The sequence below is a fragment of the Peromyscus eremicus genome, chromosome 14 (genome assembly GCF_949786415.1).
Source record: "Peromyscus eremicus chromosome 14, PerEre_H2_v1, whole genome shotgun sequence".
Classification (NCBI taxonomy): Eukaryota; Metazoa; Chordata; class Mammalia; order Rodentia; family Cricetidae; genus Peromyscus; species Peromyscus eremicus.
In genome coordinates, this window is record NC_081430.1 from 61,339,460 (window position 1) to 61,355,729 (window position 16,270).

The 16,270-nt window shown below is 57.9% G+C and overlaps 2 protein-coding genes across 8 annotated transcripts in view; both read left to right on the forward strand.

Annotated features, from left to right (window-relative positions):
- Positions 1-6,273, forward strand: part of Mta1 (metastasis associated 1) — a 40,535-nt gene extending 34,262 nt beyond the window's left edge. For 2 of the 5 annotated variants that reach the window (XM_059279082.1, XM_059279084.1), the window contains 9 exons: positions 32-147; positions 448-599; positions 701-890; positions 1,021-1,110; positions 2,320-2,472; positions 2,673-2,708; positions 5,029-5,060; positions 5,366-5,517; positions 5,596-6,273. In XM_059279082.1, the coding sequence (XP_059135065.1) occupies positions 32-147; positions 448-599; positions 701-890; positions 1,021-1,110; positions 2,320-2,472; positions 2,673-2,708; positions 5,029-5,060; positions 5,366-5,517; positions 5,596-5,746 (1,072 nt within the window). In that variant the 3' untranslated portion in view covers positions 5,747-6,273. Of the gene's footprint in view, positions 1-31; positions 148-447; positions 600-700; positions 891-1,020; positions 1,111-2,319; positions 2,473-2,672; positions 2,709-5,028; positions 5,061-5,365; positions 5,518-5,595 lie in introns of those variants that run through there. The other 3 variants (XM_059279083.1, XM_059279085.1, XM_059279086.1) reach the window with 2 other exon arrangements.
- A 3,372-nt stretch (positions 6,274-9,645) lies between these two features.
- On the forward strand, positions 9,646-14,932 carry Crip2 (cysteine rich protein 2). Of its 3 annotated transcripts, none has more exons than XM_059279090.1 (7): positions 9,646-10,082; positions 13,015-13,167; positions 13,375-13,503; positions 13,588-13,656; positions 13,742-13,836; positions 14,197-14,254; positions 14,358-14,932. In XM_059279090.1, the coding sequence occupies exons 1-7, from the start codon at positions 9,950-9,952 to the stop codon at positions 14,423-14,425; spliced, it is 705 nt and encodes a 234-aa protein (XP_059135073.1). In that variant the 5' UTR covers positions 9,646-9,949; the 3' UTR covers positions 14,426-14,932. The 3 variants fall into 3 exon arrangements, with proteins under 3 accessions (XP_059135073.1, XP_059135072.1, XP_059135074.1); XM_059279089.1 differs by having other exon boundaries at positions 9,648-10,082; positions 13,375-13,515; XM_059279091.1 differs by lacking the exon at positions 9,646-10,082 and adding an exon at positions 11,268-11,873 and having other exon boundaries at positions 13,375-13,515.
- The last annotated feature ends 1,338 nt before the right edge of the window (positions 14,933-16,270 follow it).

The following is a 16,270-nucleotide window of genomic DNA, read 5'->3' on the forward strand; positions in this document are numbered from 1 at the left end:
GCACCTGTGACTGATCCTTCTCCTCCATCAGTAACAAGCCAAATCCAAACCAGATCAGCGTCAACAGTGTCAAGGCCAGTGTAGTGAATGGCACAGGGACACCAGGCCAGAGCCCCGGGGCCGGCCGGGCCTGCGAGAGCTGTTACAGTAAGTGCTGTACCTGGCACCCACCCTGGGCAGCAGGGGCCACGGGAATGCTACTGTGTGGCTGTGGTGCTCACGGGGCCCCTAAAGGCCCCTGTGCCCAGACCTGGAGTGACTCACCATGATGGGGCTGCCGTGGTGGTGGGGTGGTTCGGAGGAGTTCTCAGGAACATGAAGTGGACCTACGTTGGCCCTGGGCCAGTGGGTGGGGTGGCTGTGGTGGCGGTGGGGACACTGTGGGATGCTCTCTGCACCGTTGGTTCTGCTTAAGAATCCGTCTATTTCCAACTTTGTTGTCCGTAGCCACACAGTCTTACCAGTGGTATTCTTGGGGTCCCCCTAACATGCAGTGTCGCCTCTGCGCATCTTGTTGGACATATTGGAAGAAATATGGTGGCTTGAAAATGCCAACCCGGTTAGATGGAGAGAGGCCGGGACCAAACCGCAATAACATGGTAAGTGGGACATGCCATACCTATCACCTGCTGCATGTAGGCCTCAGGTCCTTGGCCTCCGGTCACGGTGCTGTGTTGGGGTGGTGTGCCCCATTCCACAGAGTCCCCATGGCATCCCAGCCCGGAGCAGTGGGAGCCCCAAGTTTGCCATGAAGACAAGGCAGGCCTTCTACCTGCACACTACCAAGTTGACACGCATTGCCCGGCGCTTGTGCCGTGAGATCCTACGCCCATGGCATGCCGCACGCCACCCCTACATGCCCATCAACAGCGCAGCAATCAAGGCTGAATGTGAGTCATTCTTTGTTCCCTTTCTTGGGGCCGGCAGCAGCCACACCCAGGCAGTGTCCAGGTTGGGGTAAAGGTAAGGGCCCTGACTCTTGGGGAACACAGCCCTTCACCCAACCTCGCCCTCCTGTAGGCACAGCACGGCTGCCTGAAGCTTCCCAGAGCCCACTGGTGCTGAAGCAGGCAGTGCGGAAGCCCCTGGAGGCTGTGCTCCGGTACCTTGGTAAGCTGGAGGGGGGGCGTGGCCTTCTAACTCTAATCCTAGCAGCCGTCTAGGAAACACCGCACGATCACCACAACTACCCTTTGGCTGAGGTCGCCCTGTGCCGGGCTTAGTGCCGCTTCCTGTCCCTCCTTGGTCCTGAGCCCCAGGCTCTTTGACTCTAACCTCACTGGAATACCCAGTAAGTGGCCCTGTGTCCCGTTAGAGACAGGGTTCCTCTGTGTAGCCCTGGCTGTCCTAGAACTCACTCTGTAGACCAGGCTGGTCTCCAACTCACAGAGATCCTCCTGCCTCTGTTTCCCAAGTATTAGGATTAAAGGTGTGCACCATTGCACCTGACTTCTGACTAGGGTTTACGTCAGGTGTAACCCAACCTGCAAGTCTACCAAGGCAGGGTGGACACCTGCCACCTGCAGAGAGGCCTCTCTCCAACTATGAGACAGCATTGCAGGCCTTTGTGCGCCCTTGGTGGTCAAGGCGTTCATCTGGCTAGCAGCCTTGCGGGGATGGTTCCTTGTTTGTGTTGGTCTGGGCACTGTTGAGATCTCTAGGCAGTGCTACTGGCCATTTAGAAATGGCACATTCTGAGGTTGAACCAGATACTTGGTTCACTTGTTTGCAGTGTTTAAGTGGGCTTGAGTCAGTCCTCCAGCATGGAGGTAGCAGTCCTTCTAGAAAGGACATTCCAGAACTATGAGCTAAGTGTGTGCATTGCAGACACAAGTGTCTTTGGCTTTGTTCCCTGTCCGGGGTCCTGGGCCCCAGGGCCAGCCAGCCTTGCTCTTGTTCCACAGGAGGATGTGACAGTGCCAGGACCCACCTTCTGTGGGGCGGGTCCTTGCTCAGGCCAGCCAGGCAGCTCAGTGTCTGGCCAGTAGCCAGTCTTCTGCCATCAGACCTGGTGGCCTGGATGTGGAGGCTGTCTGATGGGACTACTGTGTTTATGGGCTGTGTCTGGATCTTGTAAGCTCTTAGCACTTACCCAGCTATCCTGTCCAAGGCAGCAGGCTGGGCTCTACTTGGCTGTCCTGAAGATATCCTAGGGAGCCCCCTGGCTATTTTTCCCCAGCTTCAGTGAGCTCTGGTAGATAGTGACTGTTTTCTTCCAGCCTAGTCAGTGGGGTTTCAGGGTGGGAAGATATTATTACTGCGTGGAGCCTCTTGTACTGCAGTTTCTGAATCACACCCTTGACTCTTACATTTCCACAGAGACCCATCCCCGCCCCCCTAAGCCTGACCCTGTGAAGAGTTCATCCAGTGTGCTCAGCAGTCTGACCCCTGCCAAGTCAGCCCCCGTTATCAACAATGGCTCCCCCACCATCTTGGGCAAGAGGAGCTATGAGCAGCACAATGGGGTGGATGGTGAGTCTGAGCTGCAGGCCTGGCCCTGTGAAGAGGTCAAGCCAGGTCTGTTGGGAGCTGCAGGGCTGGCCCTGTAAGGGGGTCAGGCCTACAGAGGGCCGTGGGGCTAGCCCTGGAGCTCCACAAGACCCTTATTCAACTGGCTATCTTAGTTGATGGTGTTTTCTCTCCCTCTCTCTCCTGTCCCTGGGCACTGCCAGGCAACATGAAGAAGCGCCTCTTGATGCCCAGTAGGGGTAAGGCCTGGGGCGGCCGCTGGTGGGGTGCCGTGGCCGAGTCCTGTCGTGATGCCTGTGTGTGCTGTCTACTAGCAGACTGGGAGGTTTGGGGCACGTACAGGGGCAGTCCACACAGACCCAGGCCACAGTCCATACTGCTATGCTCTTGTAGACTTGTAGCTTGGTAGAAGGCCCATGAGCCTGGGTCTCTGGCCTGGGCCCCCTCGGCCTGAGCCGTGAGTGGACTGTCTTTGCACGAGGGCCCTGGCGCCCCCACTGCTGTCGTGCTGTGCCTGCTCGCATGCCTTCAGCCTTGCTTGTAGGGCCGCTAGTGCTACCTGCAGTTTTTGTGTGCCCTGCTTGATGGGGACAGTAGGATGGGCTGGTGGCTGGGCTTACATATGGTCTTCGTATCTGCTAAAGATTAGCTCAGATTCTCCTGATGAGGTAAAGACTGTAGGGCACGAGCCTGCTGGACATGAGGGAGAGCACCAAGTCTGATGTCAGTGTGGGGGTTAGTGTTTAAGGCTGGACCTATGGGTAGCCGGGAAACACCAGCCAGCATGAGCCTGCTCAGGCCCCTATGCCGTCAGGACGAGCCCAGGAGGTAGCAGTGGGCAGTGACCATCCAATTGTACCTTATTCCCTCAGGACACTCCCCCTCGAGGCTGTTTTGGAAGCTTGCCAACTGTCAGGCACCCAGGCAGGCATATCCCTTTTGTCTGGCTGCTGTTACCTGCACCTCACTCCAGGGTCCAGGCATAGCCTCCCCAGACCTTGCTTCTGGCCTTATAGAGCTGTTTACTTCACTCAGTGTCTCAGTCTATCATGCAGACCGAGGTGTGCTCTGCAATGGGGACCCAACCAGGACATGGTGGGAACTCACTGGCCCTGCAGGTGGTCTAGGCAGCTCAGTCCCCGTGTCAGAGGGTCTAGCCACAAGACAAATGGCTGTCTTGAAATTGTAAAACCAGGTCTCAGTACTAGATTTAGCCTAGGAGCCATGGGCTGGCTGCCTGGAGACAGCCCCACCTTGTAGTGCTGCTGTGGTAGGCCTCAGGAGTGGGCCTTGCATAAGCAGGGTGGATGGGAACTCTGGGCAAGGCGTTGGCCCCTGGCACCCTAGGTTCTTAACTCACTAACCCCTGCCCCATGCTGCCTGCTGCTCTGCCCTGCGGCTTAGCTGCCATGTGCATGCGGCTCACTCTAACTCTAGTGTGTATCTTCTCTCTGCCACCTCATCACTCTGGCAGGCACTTACCTGGGTAAGTAGCTCTTGTGATAGGGTTTTGTGTGGGCCCCGGGTTGGGGTCCCAACAGGTGCCATGAACAGGTCACTTCTGCCTGGGTGCTGCAGACCAGGAAATTGGGGCCCCTGAGAGCTAAATGAGCTTGCAGGGGAAGGCTGGATCCAGGATGCCAGAACAGGGTCGAATTGCAAGTAGAGGAGGTGGGACAGGCTCTTCAGAGCTCTTCTTAAGAGATGGGCCACCCTGTAATCCCCACCCTTGGGAGGCCGAAGATAGGAGGGTCTCTGGTTCCAGGTAGCTGAGATACATGTTAAGACTTTGTCTCAAAATGTTAAAGAGGGAGATCTCTGATGGGAAGTGTCTGATGATTGACAGATTGCCAAGGGGTCCAGTGGCACTGGCTAGGCATGGTAGAGGAGTGCTATCTTGTCCCCCGCTTGGGGCCAGGCCATTCAGAGACCTGTTTGGCACACATGCTTACACATGCCAGCAGACCCAGGAGGCAATGATTCCTGAGGTGGGCCCAGCTGGGACTCCTGCTGGGGTGGGCCGACAGAGCCTAGATTTTGCCTCTCAGTTGCATCCTGTTGACATCTCAGTTCCTTTTTAGACCTGCAGCCTACAAACCATGCTATTGTAGTCAGGGTAACTGCTTTTAGCATGTGAGCAACCGGCAGACAGTGGCTGCCCCAAGAGTGGATAGGGATGATGATGTACATACAGCCCTGCAGGCTGTTGCTTGGCTAGACCTCACCTGTCTTGGCCTAGTTGGGGGCGTGCGGGGCGAAGGGGTAGTCATCTCACACCTTCAAAGAAGCAAATATCAGATCTGAGACCTCTGTCCTCCTACCTGGAGCCCAAACTGCCAAACTGCTATATCTTCTGCTGGTCAGGATGTAGGTGGCTCTCAGGGTTAGCAGAGCTATGGGGCCATCTGGGCTACCTGAGAACAGGCCACTTGGGTGTGGGCTTTGGCTGGAGGGGGTGGCCTCAGGAGGGATCATCCCCCACCTCCATTCTAAGGTGAGCAGTGTGGGTGCTGAACGTGCTTCCCTGCTCTGGCCTTACTTGGTGTTCTTTTTCATCAGGTCTGGCAAACCATGGACAGACCAGGCACATGGTAAGAGTGGGTGACTGTGTGTGTTCACATCCCTCGGGTGTTGGGGAAGTGGCCCAGGTAGCCCCCTACTCCCGAACCAGTGCCAGGGAGAGAGTATCTGGGAGTCCTGGCCAGACCTAACAGGTAGCCTAGGCCCAGTACATTCAGGCCTGAGCATCCCTCCAGGAGCTCCATGCCTGGGCGGGGTGTGTTGCTATGGAACCTTGAGGCCTGGCTGCCCAGGAATTTGGGCGCTTGGTCTGAGGGTTGTAAAGTGAGGCCAGGGCACTGTCTGCGTGTTCATACCTACCTCTTGTTCACTACAGGGACCGAGTCGGAACCTCCTGCTCAATGGGAAGTCCTACCCCACCAAAGTGCGGCTGATCCGTGGCGGCTCCCTGCCTCCCGTCAAGCGGCGGCGAATGAACTGGATTGACGCCCCAGACGACGTATTTTACATGGCCACTGAGGAGACCAGGTTGGAGCCTTTCCTGGGACGGGATGGGAGTCTTCAGCTACCTCCTTCTGGTTTTTACTGGCTCACCTCTTCCCACAGGAAAATCCGCAAGCTGCTCTCGTCCTCAGAAACCAAGCGTGCTGCCCGCCGGCCCTACAAGCCCATTGCCCTGCGCCAGAGCCAGGCCTTGCCGCTGCGGCCACCCCCACCTGCACCAGTCAACGATGAGCCCATTGTTATTGAGGACTAGGCGGCCACCCACAGTGTGGCCTGCCTGGGCCCCTCCATCAGCCCCAGAGTATCCAGTGAGGCCTGCAGAGGCCAAGCGGCCTCCCTCCCCCACCAGACTGCTGCCCACCCCACCCTCTGTTTCCATAGCGCCCCAAGTCCCGCCCTCACATGCAGAGACACTGCTCCTCTGGTGGACATGCGGGGGAAGAAGTGTGGTCTAACTTATTCCAAGACACCGAGGAGTCTTTTTTAGCTTTGTGTTTACTTTCTGGCTGGAGCAGAGATGAGGAACGCCGGGCCCTGCACAGGGCTTCTCACCCGGGGTGGGTTCTAAGGTTTGTTGTGTTCTGTTTGAAGGTGCCATTTTAAATTTTATTTTTATTACTTTTTTTGTAGATGAACTTGAGCTCTGTAACTTACACCTGGAATGTTAGGATTGGTGCGGCCAGCAGCGGCCAAGCTGCCTGGCGGGGTTGGTCCCTTGTCTTTTCAAGTAATTTTCATATTAAACAAAAACAAAGAAAAAAAATCTCATAAAAAGGAAAACCCCAGCAAGCCCTTCTGCGTCCTTTGTTCCCAGTCCCTCTACTGCCCCAACACCTGGAATACCTCAGGGCCTCTCTTGGCAGGTACATGGCCAAGCCCAGGAAGATGGGCAGGTGCCACAGGGCAGGGCAGAGGCTGCCCAGCTCAGTGCTGAGGTTACTCGGGCTGTGGAGTGTACCACTCCGAGACCTATTTCTGCAGGCCTTTGGCCCAGTGCCTGCTACCCTTCCCAGGGGGGCAGTGAGGGGCTGGCCATGGTGAGGACCTCCACTTTAGATGAAGCTGAGCCACAGTGAGAGCTGACCCTACCTGAGGCCCCACAGCTTTTTCCAACCAGGGTTCACCTAGATTGACTTGGCACAAAAGCTTCGGTCCAGGGCCACCGCCTGTGCGCTGACCCCTTGCCCAGCTGTCGGGCCTTCTGGCTCGGCCCTGCTGCGCTACCCTAGCAGGCGTGCTTGCCTCAAGTATTTCTCATATTCTGCCCAGAAACCTTATCTCCACCTATGCCCATCCTTGCAGGCCTAGAGACAGGTGCAGGCCTGGCCAGCTCCCGGAGGAAGGAGGGATGGCTACAGACCATCGTCCCTCAGGCTTCTGCCCCTCGGTTGACCAAGAAAAGGGTCAGCCAGCCCCTCCCTGGGAACAGTGGGAATATTTGGCCTCTGCCTCCTGCTTCTGCCCTACTCAGACAGGCGCCTGTGATACGTGGAAATCTCAGATGGGGAGTTAAAATAGAAACCACTTATGTTCCCACTCTGGGTACAGATAAGGGGGTATCTTGGCTTTCCTGGGCTTGTGATGGGGCTTATCAGGGTGACAGGCCAGGTGTCTGGGATAGGGCTGTGACATACCCCATCTTCCTAGGGTCATTAAGCTGCTTCCCCCAGCTGATGCTGGCTTCCACCTTGTCCTCTACTGCTCTAGGACTGCCCAGTCTTCAAGGGCTTCCTTGGAGTCCTCTCCCATGTGGGAGTCTGCAGGGAGCATGGCTGTTGGCTCAAGCAAGGTGCAGATGAAGCCTCTTCTGAACTAGCTCCCTGTCCTCAGGCACAGGGTCTTCTTCCAAAGGCTGTCCTTTCCAGGAGTCAGGCTGGGTAATGAGACATCCCTAGGTCCTGGCCAAGAGGGCCCTCTAAGAGTTCCCAGTGCCATCCTGGTATTCTTGACATGCCTCAGTACCTCAGCTCCAGTGGCCACTATAGAAACAAAGCCATGTGTCTTGGGCTACGTGTCTACCCTTGGCTGCTTGGGGATCAAAGCCAAGGCAAAGAATGGGAAGTGAACACAGGCTGGTGGCTGATGGGCCCAGGAAAGTACTCTGTTCTATCCAGAAGCCCTTTTTGATGAAGAAAATGGGCAGGGCACATTCTGTGAGGGCCAGGCACTCATGACCCAAGGGACTGGTACTGACTTGAAGACCTGATGTGGAAACAGCCTGCATACCTGCCCAAGTCACAGCTCAGAGCCTTTATCCCAGGCCTTGCCGTGCCTCGGGCCTCACTGTGACTCAGCGCAGCCATGGGTTTCCTACAGTAGATCTGTGACCCTGCTCTAAGTCGGACACATGAAAATATAATTCCAAGATACTTTTTATCTTGCTGAGAATGTAAAGACGTGACCATCTTCCATACTTTATGATGAGAGGGTACTACAGTAAGCGTTGATTCAGTTGGGAGCCGGGGCACCTATGAATCTAGCCTGAACAGAACCCGGCTATGAATGAAGGGGTCATATCCAGGAAGGTACTGTGGAACCCCCTACCTACCTCTTCCTTTGGCTGGCCTGTGTCCAGAGATGCCTTTCTGTCCCTGCCCATGCTGTCCTGTTACTGCCCTTTTGCCTTCCACAGCCTCAGATGCGCAGGCCAAGGCCACTGTTCTGTCACTGGCCCATGTGCCTTCCCGCCAGGCCCGGGACAGCCTCATAGCCCTCCATCACTGCGCGGGGACCACAGGAGAGTGGGTAGAGCAGCAGCAGCAATTAAGCTCTCTTACCCCACCCTGCTGATCCCCTTCTCACCCTGGGCATCAAGCCAGTATTATGTGCCATTCTGCTGCCACCTCCCCTTGGAGGGGCCCTGTCCCTGCCTACTCTTTCATCAGGGCTGGATACCCTTGAGGCCTTTTCAGAAGACTGCTTGAGCCTAGCTCACTTAGCCGTCTTTCACTACAAATGTTAGTGGTAGGTGGTCAAGCAGGCTGGAAGCTAGGGTCCCCAGGACTCCTAAGATGGGGAGCACAGTAATGGACGCCTGGGTTGGGAGTCAGGGCACCTATGAATCCAGCCTGAACAGGAACCTAGCTATGAATGAAGGGACCCTGTCCAGGAGGGCACTGGAGGCCACCTTACCTGCCTCTCGCCTTGACTGGCATGTGTCCAGAGGTGCCCAGGGGGAGCTGGTCAGGCTGGTCAGTCAGGCTTGGAGGGGGCGGCACATGTTTCTGGGCTCTTGTCACCATGGAAATGGTAGTAGCAGCAGGATATGTGTGCAAGGAAGGGGGAGGGGCCACCACATGGAGCCATGTTAGTAGGCCGGGGATTGCCAACATGCCTGGCACCTGGAACCTCTTGACTCCCAGTCCTTGGGCTGGGCAGAGAAATGAAATATGGGTGTCCAGCACAGCTGTGAAGACAGGGTGGGAGTAGTGGTTCTGGAGTCAGTTGTTCATACTGGGTCCGGTCATCAGGGTCTGGGACATGTAGGGTGTTTGTTTCCCAGACCCAAGGCCCAGATTTGGTCAAGAGGCTCAGAGAAAGGTCTGTGGGTCCCTGGGTCCTCTCTTTGGTCCATATCTTCAAGAGTTCCAGGATGGGGTCAAGAATTAGGAGGGCTAAGCAAGCCCCTAGTGGGAAGGAGAAATGGGATGGGGTCGGGGGTGGGGTGGGGTGGGGGGTTGTTCCTGAGGACTAGCAAGGTGGAAGACAGGATCTGGCTGGCAGGATTTCTGGCTCTGCTGCCTACAAAATGCACTGGGGCCAGAATTCCGGGAGTCAGCGACCCTGGCCTGAGGAAGACCGGCAGCAGTCATGGGCTTGGGGCGCTCACAGACGAGGGTGTTAGCTCTCAACACTTGATGCAGAGGAAACTCGCAGGTACCCCACTCCTCCAAGGATAGAACTGGGGAGGACTCTTTGGGCGCAAGTGCACCTGCGGCCCCCTCAGAGCCTGCACTGGCTGTCTCCACCCCGCCCCCACTCATCCCAGTGGTTTCTCAGGCTGTTTTTGGAAGTGGCGGCGCTTACTAGTGAGCCTCGCCCGCCCCTCCTTCAGCACCACAGACAGGACCGCGGCGCCCCGCCCGGAATCCGATGCTTCGTGCTTCTGTGCAGCGAGGCCGTTGCTATAGAAACGAGGCAACAAAGGGAGGCGGCGCCGGGAGGCGGGAGGCGGTGGGGGGGGGGGCGTCCCGCGAGCTTCTCGCGCCCCCTCCTGCCACGAGCCAGCCGGGGCGTCGGGGACTGGAGCTGGGGACCCCAAGTCTGCTCTCCAGCTAGAGGCCACGATGTTGCCATGGAAAACCCGGGCGATCCCTGTAGGGGCCACCACACTGTGGGGTAGGGGGCGCCAGGCCCTGCCCCTCCGACCCTGGCAGGTGCGCCCCGCCTGCCGTGCGCCCAGCTGCTGGCGTCCCGGGGGGCGGGCTCCCGAGGCCCCGCCCGGGTCTCGGAGCCAATGGACGTCCGGGGGCGGGCGGGGCAGGCGCGGGCGGCGGCGCAGAGACGAGCGCGGGTGGAGGGCGCGGACCGATCGAGCGCACCGACCATGGCTTCCAAATGTCCCAAGTGTGACAAGACCGTGTACTTCGGTGAGTATCCACCCGCCGTCCGCCTTCGTCTCCAGTCCCCTGGCTCAGAACCACACCCCGTAGTGTACACGGATCCGGGTGCTCAGCTACGGTCTTGGGATGCGCGGCCGGCCGGTAGCTAAGCTCGCCACGCTGCCCACGCGGGTGCGGCCGGAGGCTCGAAGGTGGGGCTGCGCCGGGCAAGGGAGACCACCTGGGATCCTGGAGAGGCGGTGGCGTCGGGTGGGTTCAGAAGCGGCCAGTAGACACTGGGCGAGGTACGCAAAGTCCTGGTCTGCCGGGGCCAGGAGCACCCTCCTGGCCAGCCGCATGTTCGGCTCATCGCCCTTCTTCAGTGGCACTATTTGGGGCGGGATCCAACGAAGTCGGACGCCTGGGACTGGTCCGATAAGATCCTCTGGGTCCCGGCATCTCCGCCTCACCCTGTGGCTGCCTCCTAGCCTGCACATGGGCCCAGTAGTGTGACCCGGAGTAGTGAGTGACCCCAGTCCTCACTCCGACCTCTGCCCAGACCGCTGGACCAGGTCTGGGATCCGCTGGGATTCCGGATTCAGTCCAAGCGGGGGCGACCTTGGCCTCCGCCTCTTACATGCTCCAGCTTGCTCCCTTTCTTGGCCATTTGCCTCGGCATTTTCACCCGGGGTGGGGCACTTGTGACACGTAGGTCTCCATGAGCTTGAGAGTGCACTAAATGACCAGGACCCTGGCCTCTTGGAGGTTAAGGCCGTCAGGGAAGGAGGCAATAGTATGCAGGAATGTTTGATTGGTTCCTGCTAAGGCCTCTGAAGGCAGTCACCTTTATCAGGCATCCCTGACCCCTGAACTGCTAACCTCCCGGGGCTATGCTCCTGGTTGAGCAACTTTTCCAGGGTAGCAGTGTCTGCCCACCAAAAGATAGACTCAGGGCCAGAATAGAGGAAGACTTCCGGCTTGAAAAGACAGGGTCCCCTTCTGTGGCCATCTCTGAAGAGTAGTGAGTGTCCAGTGGGCTTTTTCAGCTGACAGAAGGAGAGGAGAGGCCACTTTTGTTTGTTCCCAGAGGGGAGGGGCAGGATTTGGCTTGGAGTTGTTCTGGGTGGCCTGGAGCCAGGGGTTTCCTGTTGCCTCCTGGAGGGGACAGATTGCCTGATTTCAGTCCTTTTCCTACAGAGGGATGTCTAACAAGTCTCAGGGTGAGGACAGTCCTCAGGGACATTCTTCATGACTTTGCCCCTGGCCAGGCAAGCTCTGGACTCTTTTCGGGCCTTGGCCAAGAGGCCACCCGGAAAAAAGCACTCTGCCTGCTTGGGCGCCTCTGGCTCTCGGCAGAAAACAAAGGCTCCTCACAGTCAGCTGGCTTCTGTCCTATGGGAAGGCAATGGGGAGGTTGGGGGGGGGGCGTCCAGAATGCTGCCCTTTCCACCCAGCTAGGCTGTGCTCTGGCAGCCCACATCTGAGTAAACTCTAGGCCAAAGGTCCCCCGGTGCTGTGAGACTGATTTCCCTCCAGTACATGTGGCCAGGTAGAAGACTATCACCCACCCCCCACCCCCGCTCCAAGCTATTAGACCCAATCGATGCTGTATTCCCAATTTACATCTGTAATGGGGCCATCGACCCAACTAGTGAGTCCTGAGGGTCAGTTCCCTGCCCCCACATGGCCCACATCCCAGAGCTGGCCAGAGCAGAGTGGTTTTGGCAACCTTGAGCTGCAGCTGCCACAGCCACTGATGGCCATCCCAACAACCTCCTTATCACTGTACTGAGAGAGGATGCCAGGCCGGCATGGGAGCCAAGCCTGCCTTCTATCCAGGTAGCTCTTGCCTATTCTGGCTTGGACATAGCAGGGCTCTGGCTCACCTGTGTCTTAGTATCTATCACAAAGGGAACTAAGGGATACTGTCCAGGGCAAGGGTCTGGGGGGATCCTGGAGGACGCCCTGTCCTGACCATGCACAGCAAGTTAGAGTTGCAGAGAGCCAGACTTGGCCGCATGGAGGATCCAGGCTCGCTGCCCAGCGGCAGCACCTCCTGGGGCAGGAGGGGGGCGGAGGGGAGGGAGGGAGGGGCGAGCTCAGAGTAGGCTGTTCTCCCTAGCATTTGCCAAGGTTATCCAGAGGAGGCTTGGCCCCAAAGGGACCACTGGACCACTCTTGAGAAAGGAAGGCTAGAGAGCTGTTTCTGCTATCCTCAGAGTAGCATGCCAGAGCCAAGCAAGCATAACACCCCTCCCGCCTCCCCCGCCACTCTGGCCTGGCCCCTTCCCTTTGGAATTCCGGCTCTGCTCTCAGCTCAGGCCCTTCTTCCTGCCCACTTCTCCACCCTTTTCCTGCCTTACTCCCTTGGGGAGGCCCAAGCTTCCGTCCATTGGGATGTGGCTCAGCATTCATAGCCCTGGAAGTGGGAGGCGGCGGGGGGGGGGGGGGCGTGCAGGAGGAACAGGCTCCACAATCCTCAGCTGCTGAGCACAAACCTTTGGCGCCAAACTGGCAGCTGGAGGCAGTGGGTGGAGGGAGATCTCAGGGCTTAGGATAAGGGAGCCAAGTAGGGATCCTGCCTGGCGGCTCTGCGCAACCAGGACTGGTGGTCCCTCAGCCCGTGCTGAAGATCAAGGGCTTTTGTCTCAGTGGTGGGGCTCTGTTGGCTCGGTTAGGGAAGAGGCACAGTGAGGGTGAGGCAGGTGTTTGAGGAAGGAGCAAGTATAAACAGGTGCAGTCAGCAGACATTGAGGGGTTAAACCAAGTACATGGGCTGAGACCACTTAAGCATGAGCAAGGAGAAAAAGGGCTCCATGATGGCTGAGGGAGTCTCTGTTAACAGTAACCTAATCTTGGAGCCACCATGGGTGGGGTGGGAGTAGGGTGTGATGTCTACCAGGTGGTGTGGGCTTGGAAGCTTCTGGACTGCAGGAAGAGGAACAGGAACTCTGCCCTGACCTCCTATTACTACCCACAGCCGAGAAGGTTAGTTCCCTGGGCAAGGACTGGCACAAGTTCTGTCTCAAGTGTGAGCGCTGCAACAAGACGCTGACCCCTGGGGGCCATGCTGAGCATGATGGGAAACCTTTCTGCCACAAGCCCTGCTATGCCACACTGTTTGGACCCAAAGGTAAGCAGGGCCTCAGCCAGGCCTGAGCTCCTGTGGCTGCTGGATGGGGGTGGGGTCCATCTGCTCTTACCTCCCCTTTCTCCTCCCCCGTGCCCCTCCTACCCTGGAAAGCCATGGAGCAGCTTTAGGAGAAGTTCTGTGTGAGAGATGGGTTGGCGTCAAGGCCTCCAACCGGTAACCTCCAGCTGACGTGCTTGCCCCCTACAGGCGTGAATATAGGGGGAGCCGGTTCCTACATCTATGAGAAGCCTCTGACTGAGGGCCCTCAGGTCACTGGCCCCATCGAGGTCCCTGTGGTGCGAACTGAGGAGCGGAAGACCAGCGGACCCCCCAAAGGTCCCAGCAAAGGTGGGATAGGCCCTGGGTGGGGGTTAGGTATGGGTGGCCAAGGTCCACCCTGACCCAGCTTCACCCTTCCAGCCTCTAGTGTCACCACATTCACTGGGGAACCCAACATGTGTCCTCGCTGCAACAAGAGGGTGTACTTTGGTAAGTGACTCCCCCCTGCTCCTGACTCAGGGAAACTGTGCCCCGGGGCTGGGGTCACCACCCTCACCATCCTCCTCCCTTCCAGCTGAGAAGGTGACCTCTCTAGGCAAGGATTGGCACCGGCCTTGCCTACGCTGTGAGCGCTGCTCCAAGACGCTGACCCCCGGAGGGCACGCTGAGGTAAGGGGTGCAGTTGGGATGTGGGAGCCAAATAGGTCTTAAAGGAGGAAGAGCATCCTGGAGTGAGGATTCGGGAACTGGTAGGGTGGGGGCAGGTACCAGGAACAAGGGATTCTGCGGCTGCGATGCTCCCTGGCCTGGGGTTGCCCTAGGCCATACGGACACTAGAGGGCAGATTCCGCAGATGTTCCTTGGAGCTCTGCTACTCTGTCAAAGTGAGTGGGCCGGCACATGACCTTTGAAGCCTAAGATCTCAGGGAGGCAGACTCCTACATTGTGAAGGTCTCACGGCATCGGGGGAAGTAAAGGAAGGGGCGGGGGAGGAGTCTGTGCTCAGTGCTCTCTCTATGCTGCCCGCAGCACGATGGCCAGCCCTACTGCCACAAGCCTTGCTATGGAATTCTTTTTGGACCCAAGGGTGAGTACGGTGGTGGTGGGAGGGTAGAGGACCTGGGGATCCCTCTCCTTCCCCAGAACCCTGTTTGTTCCTGCTCGGCCACCCCAGCCACTTTTCTCCCCAGGAGTGAACACCGGTGCTGTGGGCAGCTATATCTATGACAAGGACCCTGAAGGCACAGTTCAGCCTTAGATCTGCAGATGCTGTCCTCCGGGTCCCCTACTCGACCCTGAGGGAGAGTGACCTGCTGCCTAGTCCTGCCTGCCTCAGCGCGTCTTGCCTGCAAACCCCAGGGCCTAAGTGGTGGAGGAGGAAGCCTCCTGGGTAGTCTCCAGAACAGCCCAGAATTGCAACTGTTTCTCTGTGTGTCACCTCGGCATGCCCTGTGTCACCCACTGCCCTCTGTGTCTGTGTGCCTCCATAGCCTCATGTGTCCTGTGTCCCTGTGCCCAGCACCCTCTCTGTCCCTGTGTCCCCATGTCCCTGATAGCTCTCCGAGGTGGCTGTCCTATATCATCCCTGTTGCCCACACCTGCCCACCAGTATTATTTATGCTCTGCTTGCCGGTGATGGCCATGAGCTCACAGCATTCCCAGGGTTCCCACTGCTGGTTCCCACACTACGCCCTACCTACCCCTCACGTGGTTCACAGCTACGGAGACTTTTGCTGTCAATAAATGGTTTGGTTTGAGGATTGCAGGACCCAGTGTCTTGTGTGTATGTGGGGGGGGGTGTGAACCCGAGACAGTGTCCCTTTGTCTCTTCACAGATGTTCCCTTGTACTCCTGGGCCCGGTATTGGTAGGGATGGAATCCAGACACATTTCTGAACTGGAAAGACTGACTTAGGCATCAGTGGCCACACTGAAATGTGTGTGGGGAGCCGGGAGGGGCTGCTCTGGGCAGAGGTGAGAAGGTGTCTTGGACAAAGGGGTCCAGATAACGGACAGGTAGGATCCATTGAAGCATGTAGCTCTGAAGCATGGAGATGATCCCGGAGATGAGCCTGGGACCCTGGGATACAGCTCTAGGCACCGGAGCCTTGGTGGGTGAGGTCTGACTTGAGAACAAGCAGGAGCCATGTGATAGGGCCTAGAGACAGGTGACCAGAGAGGTCTTATGCAGAGCGAGGAAAGCTGGTGTGAGCTGGGTGGGGCCCGAAGTGGAGGACAGCCTAAGACTGGGCTGAGAAGTCCATGAGAGGTTAGGGGTGCAAGTCAGACCCCAGTCTGACCAGGCAGAGCTATGGCCATTTCCTGCTGTGTCCACAGGGCAAAGCTTTTGACCACCTTGACTTGTCTCTAGTGGGTGGACCAGGAACAGAATGAGGATAGTCTGCTAGGCGAGGGTCCAGGGATTCATGTGACTGGGTTTATAGTGAGGTAGTGAATCGCGTCTTCTCACGTGGCCCAGGATGTGGGACTGGAACCCCCTTAGACAGTGGGTGCGGCCTTCCTCCGCTTGCTTTTCCCCGAATGCCCACTAGACGGCGCCCCTGTATTTCAGCTTGGCGCTTTAGGGGCCACCGTCTCTGATCAGGCGCCCCATCTAGTCCTGCTCCATATGCAGTCCAAGCCTCAGACACCTAAAGCGTTTAGGGCAAGTGGCTCCCAGATCTGGTTACTGCCGCAGAGCACGAAGCCCTATCGGGCTTGTCCCTGGCCTCTTGTCCAGCCCTCTAGGCCATTGACCCTGGTGTGTCCATGTCTGGGCCTACTGTCCTATGGGCAAAGTCGTGTCCCTGGCCGCGGAGCATGGGTCGGCTCCAGTGTCTGGAAGTGCCCCCGCTCTCCACCCGAGCTCGCCAAGGGGAGGTCCAGCAGGTACCTCCCACCAAGACTCCGCTTCTTGGCTGCACATTTTGGATCGAGCTGGGCAGCTCGGGCTCTTCCTGGTTGGCGATGCGTGGGGGTAGAGGGAACGATGACTTGTCCGCCCTCCCGAGCAGGAAGACTTCTCAACCAGCTCAGCTTGGAGGAAACAGAGGGGGCGGCGCCCGGGCGGGCCCTCCCCAGTCCTGAGCGGGACCTTTGAAGGA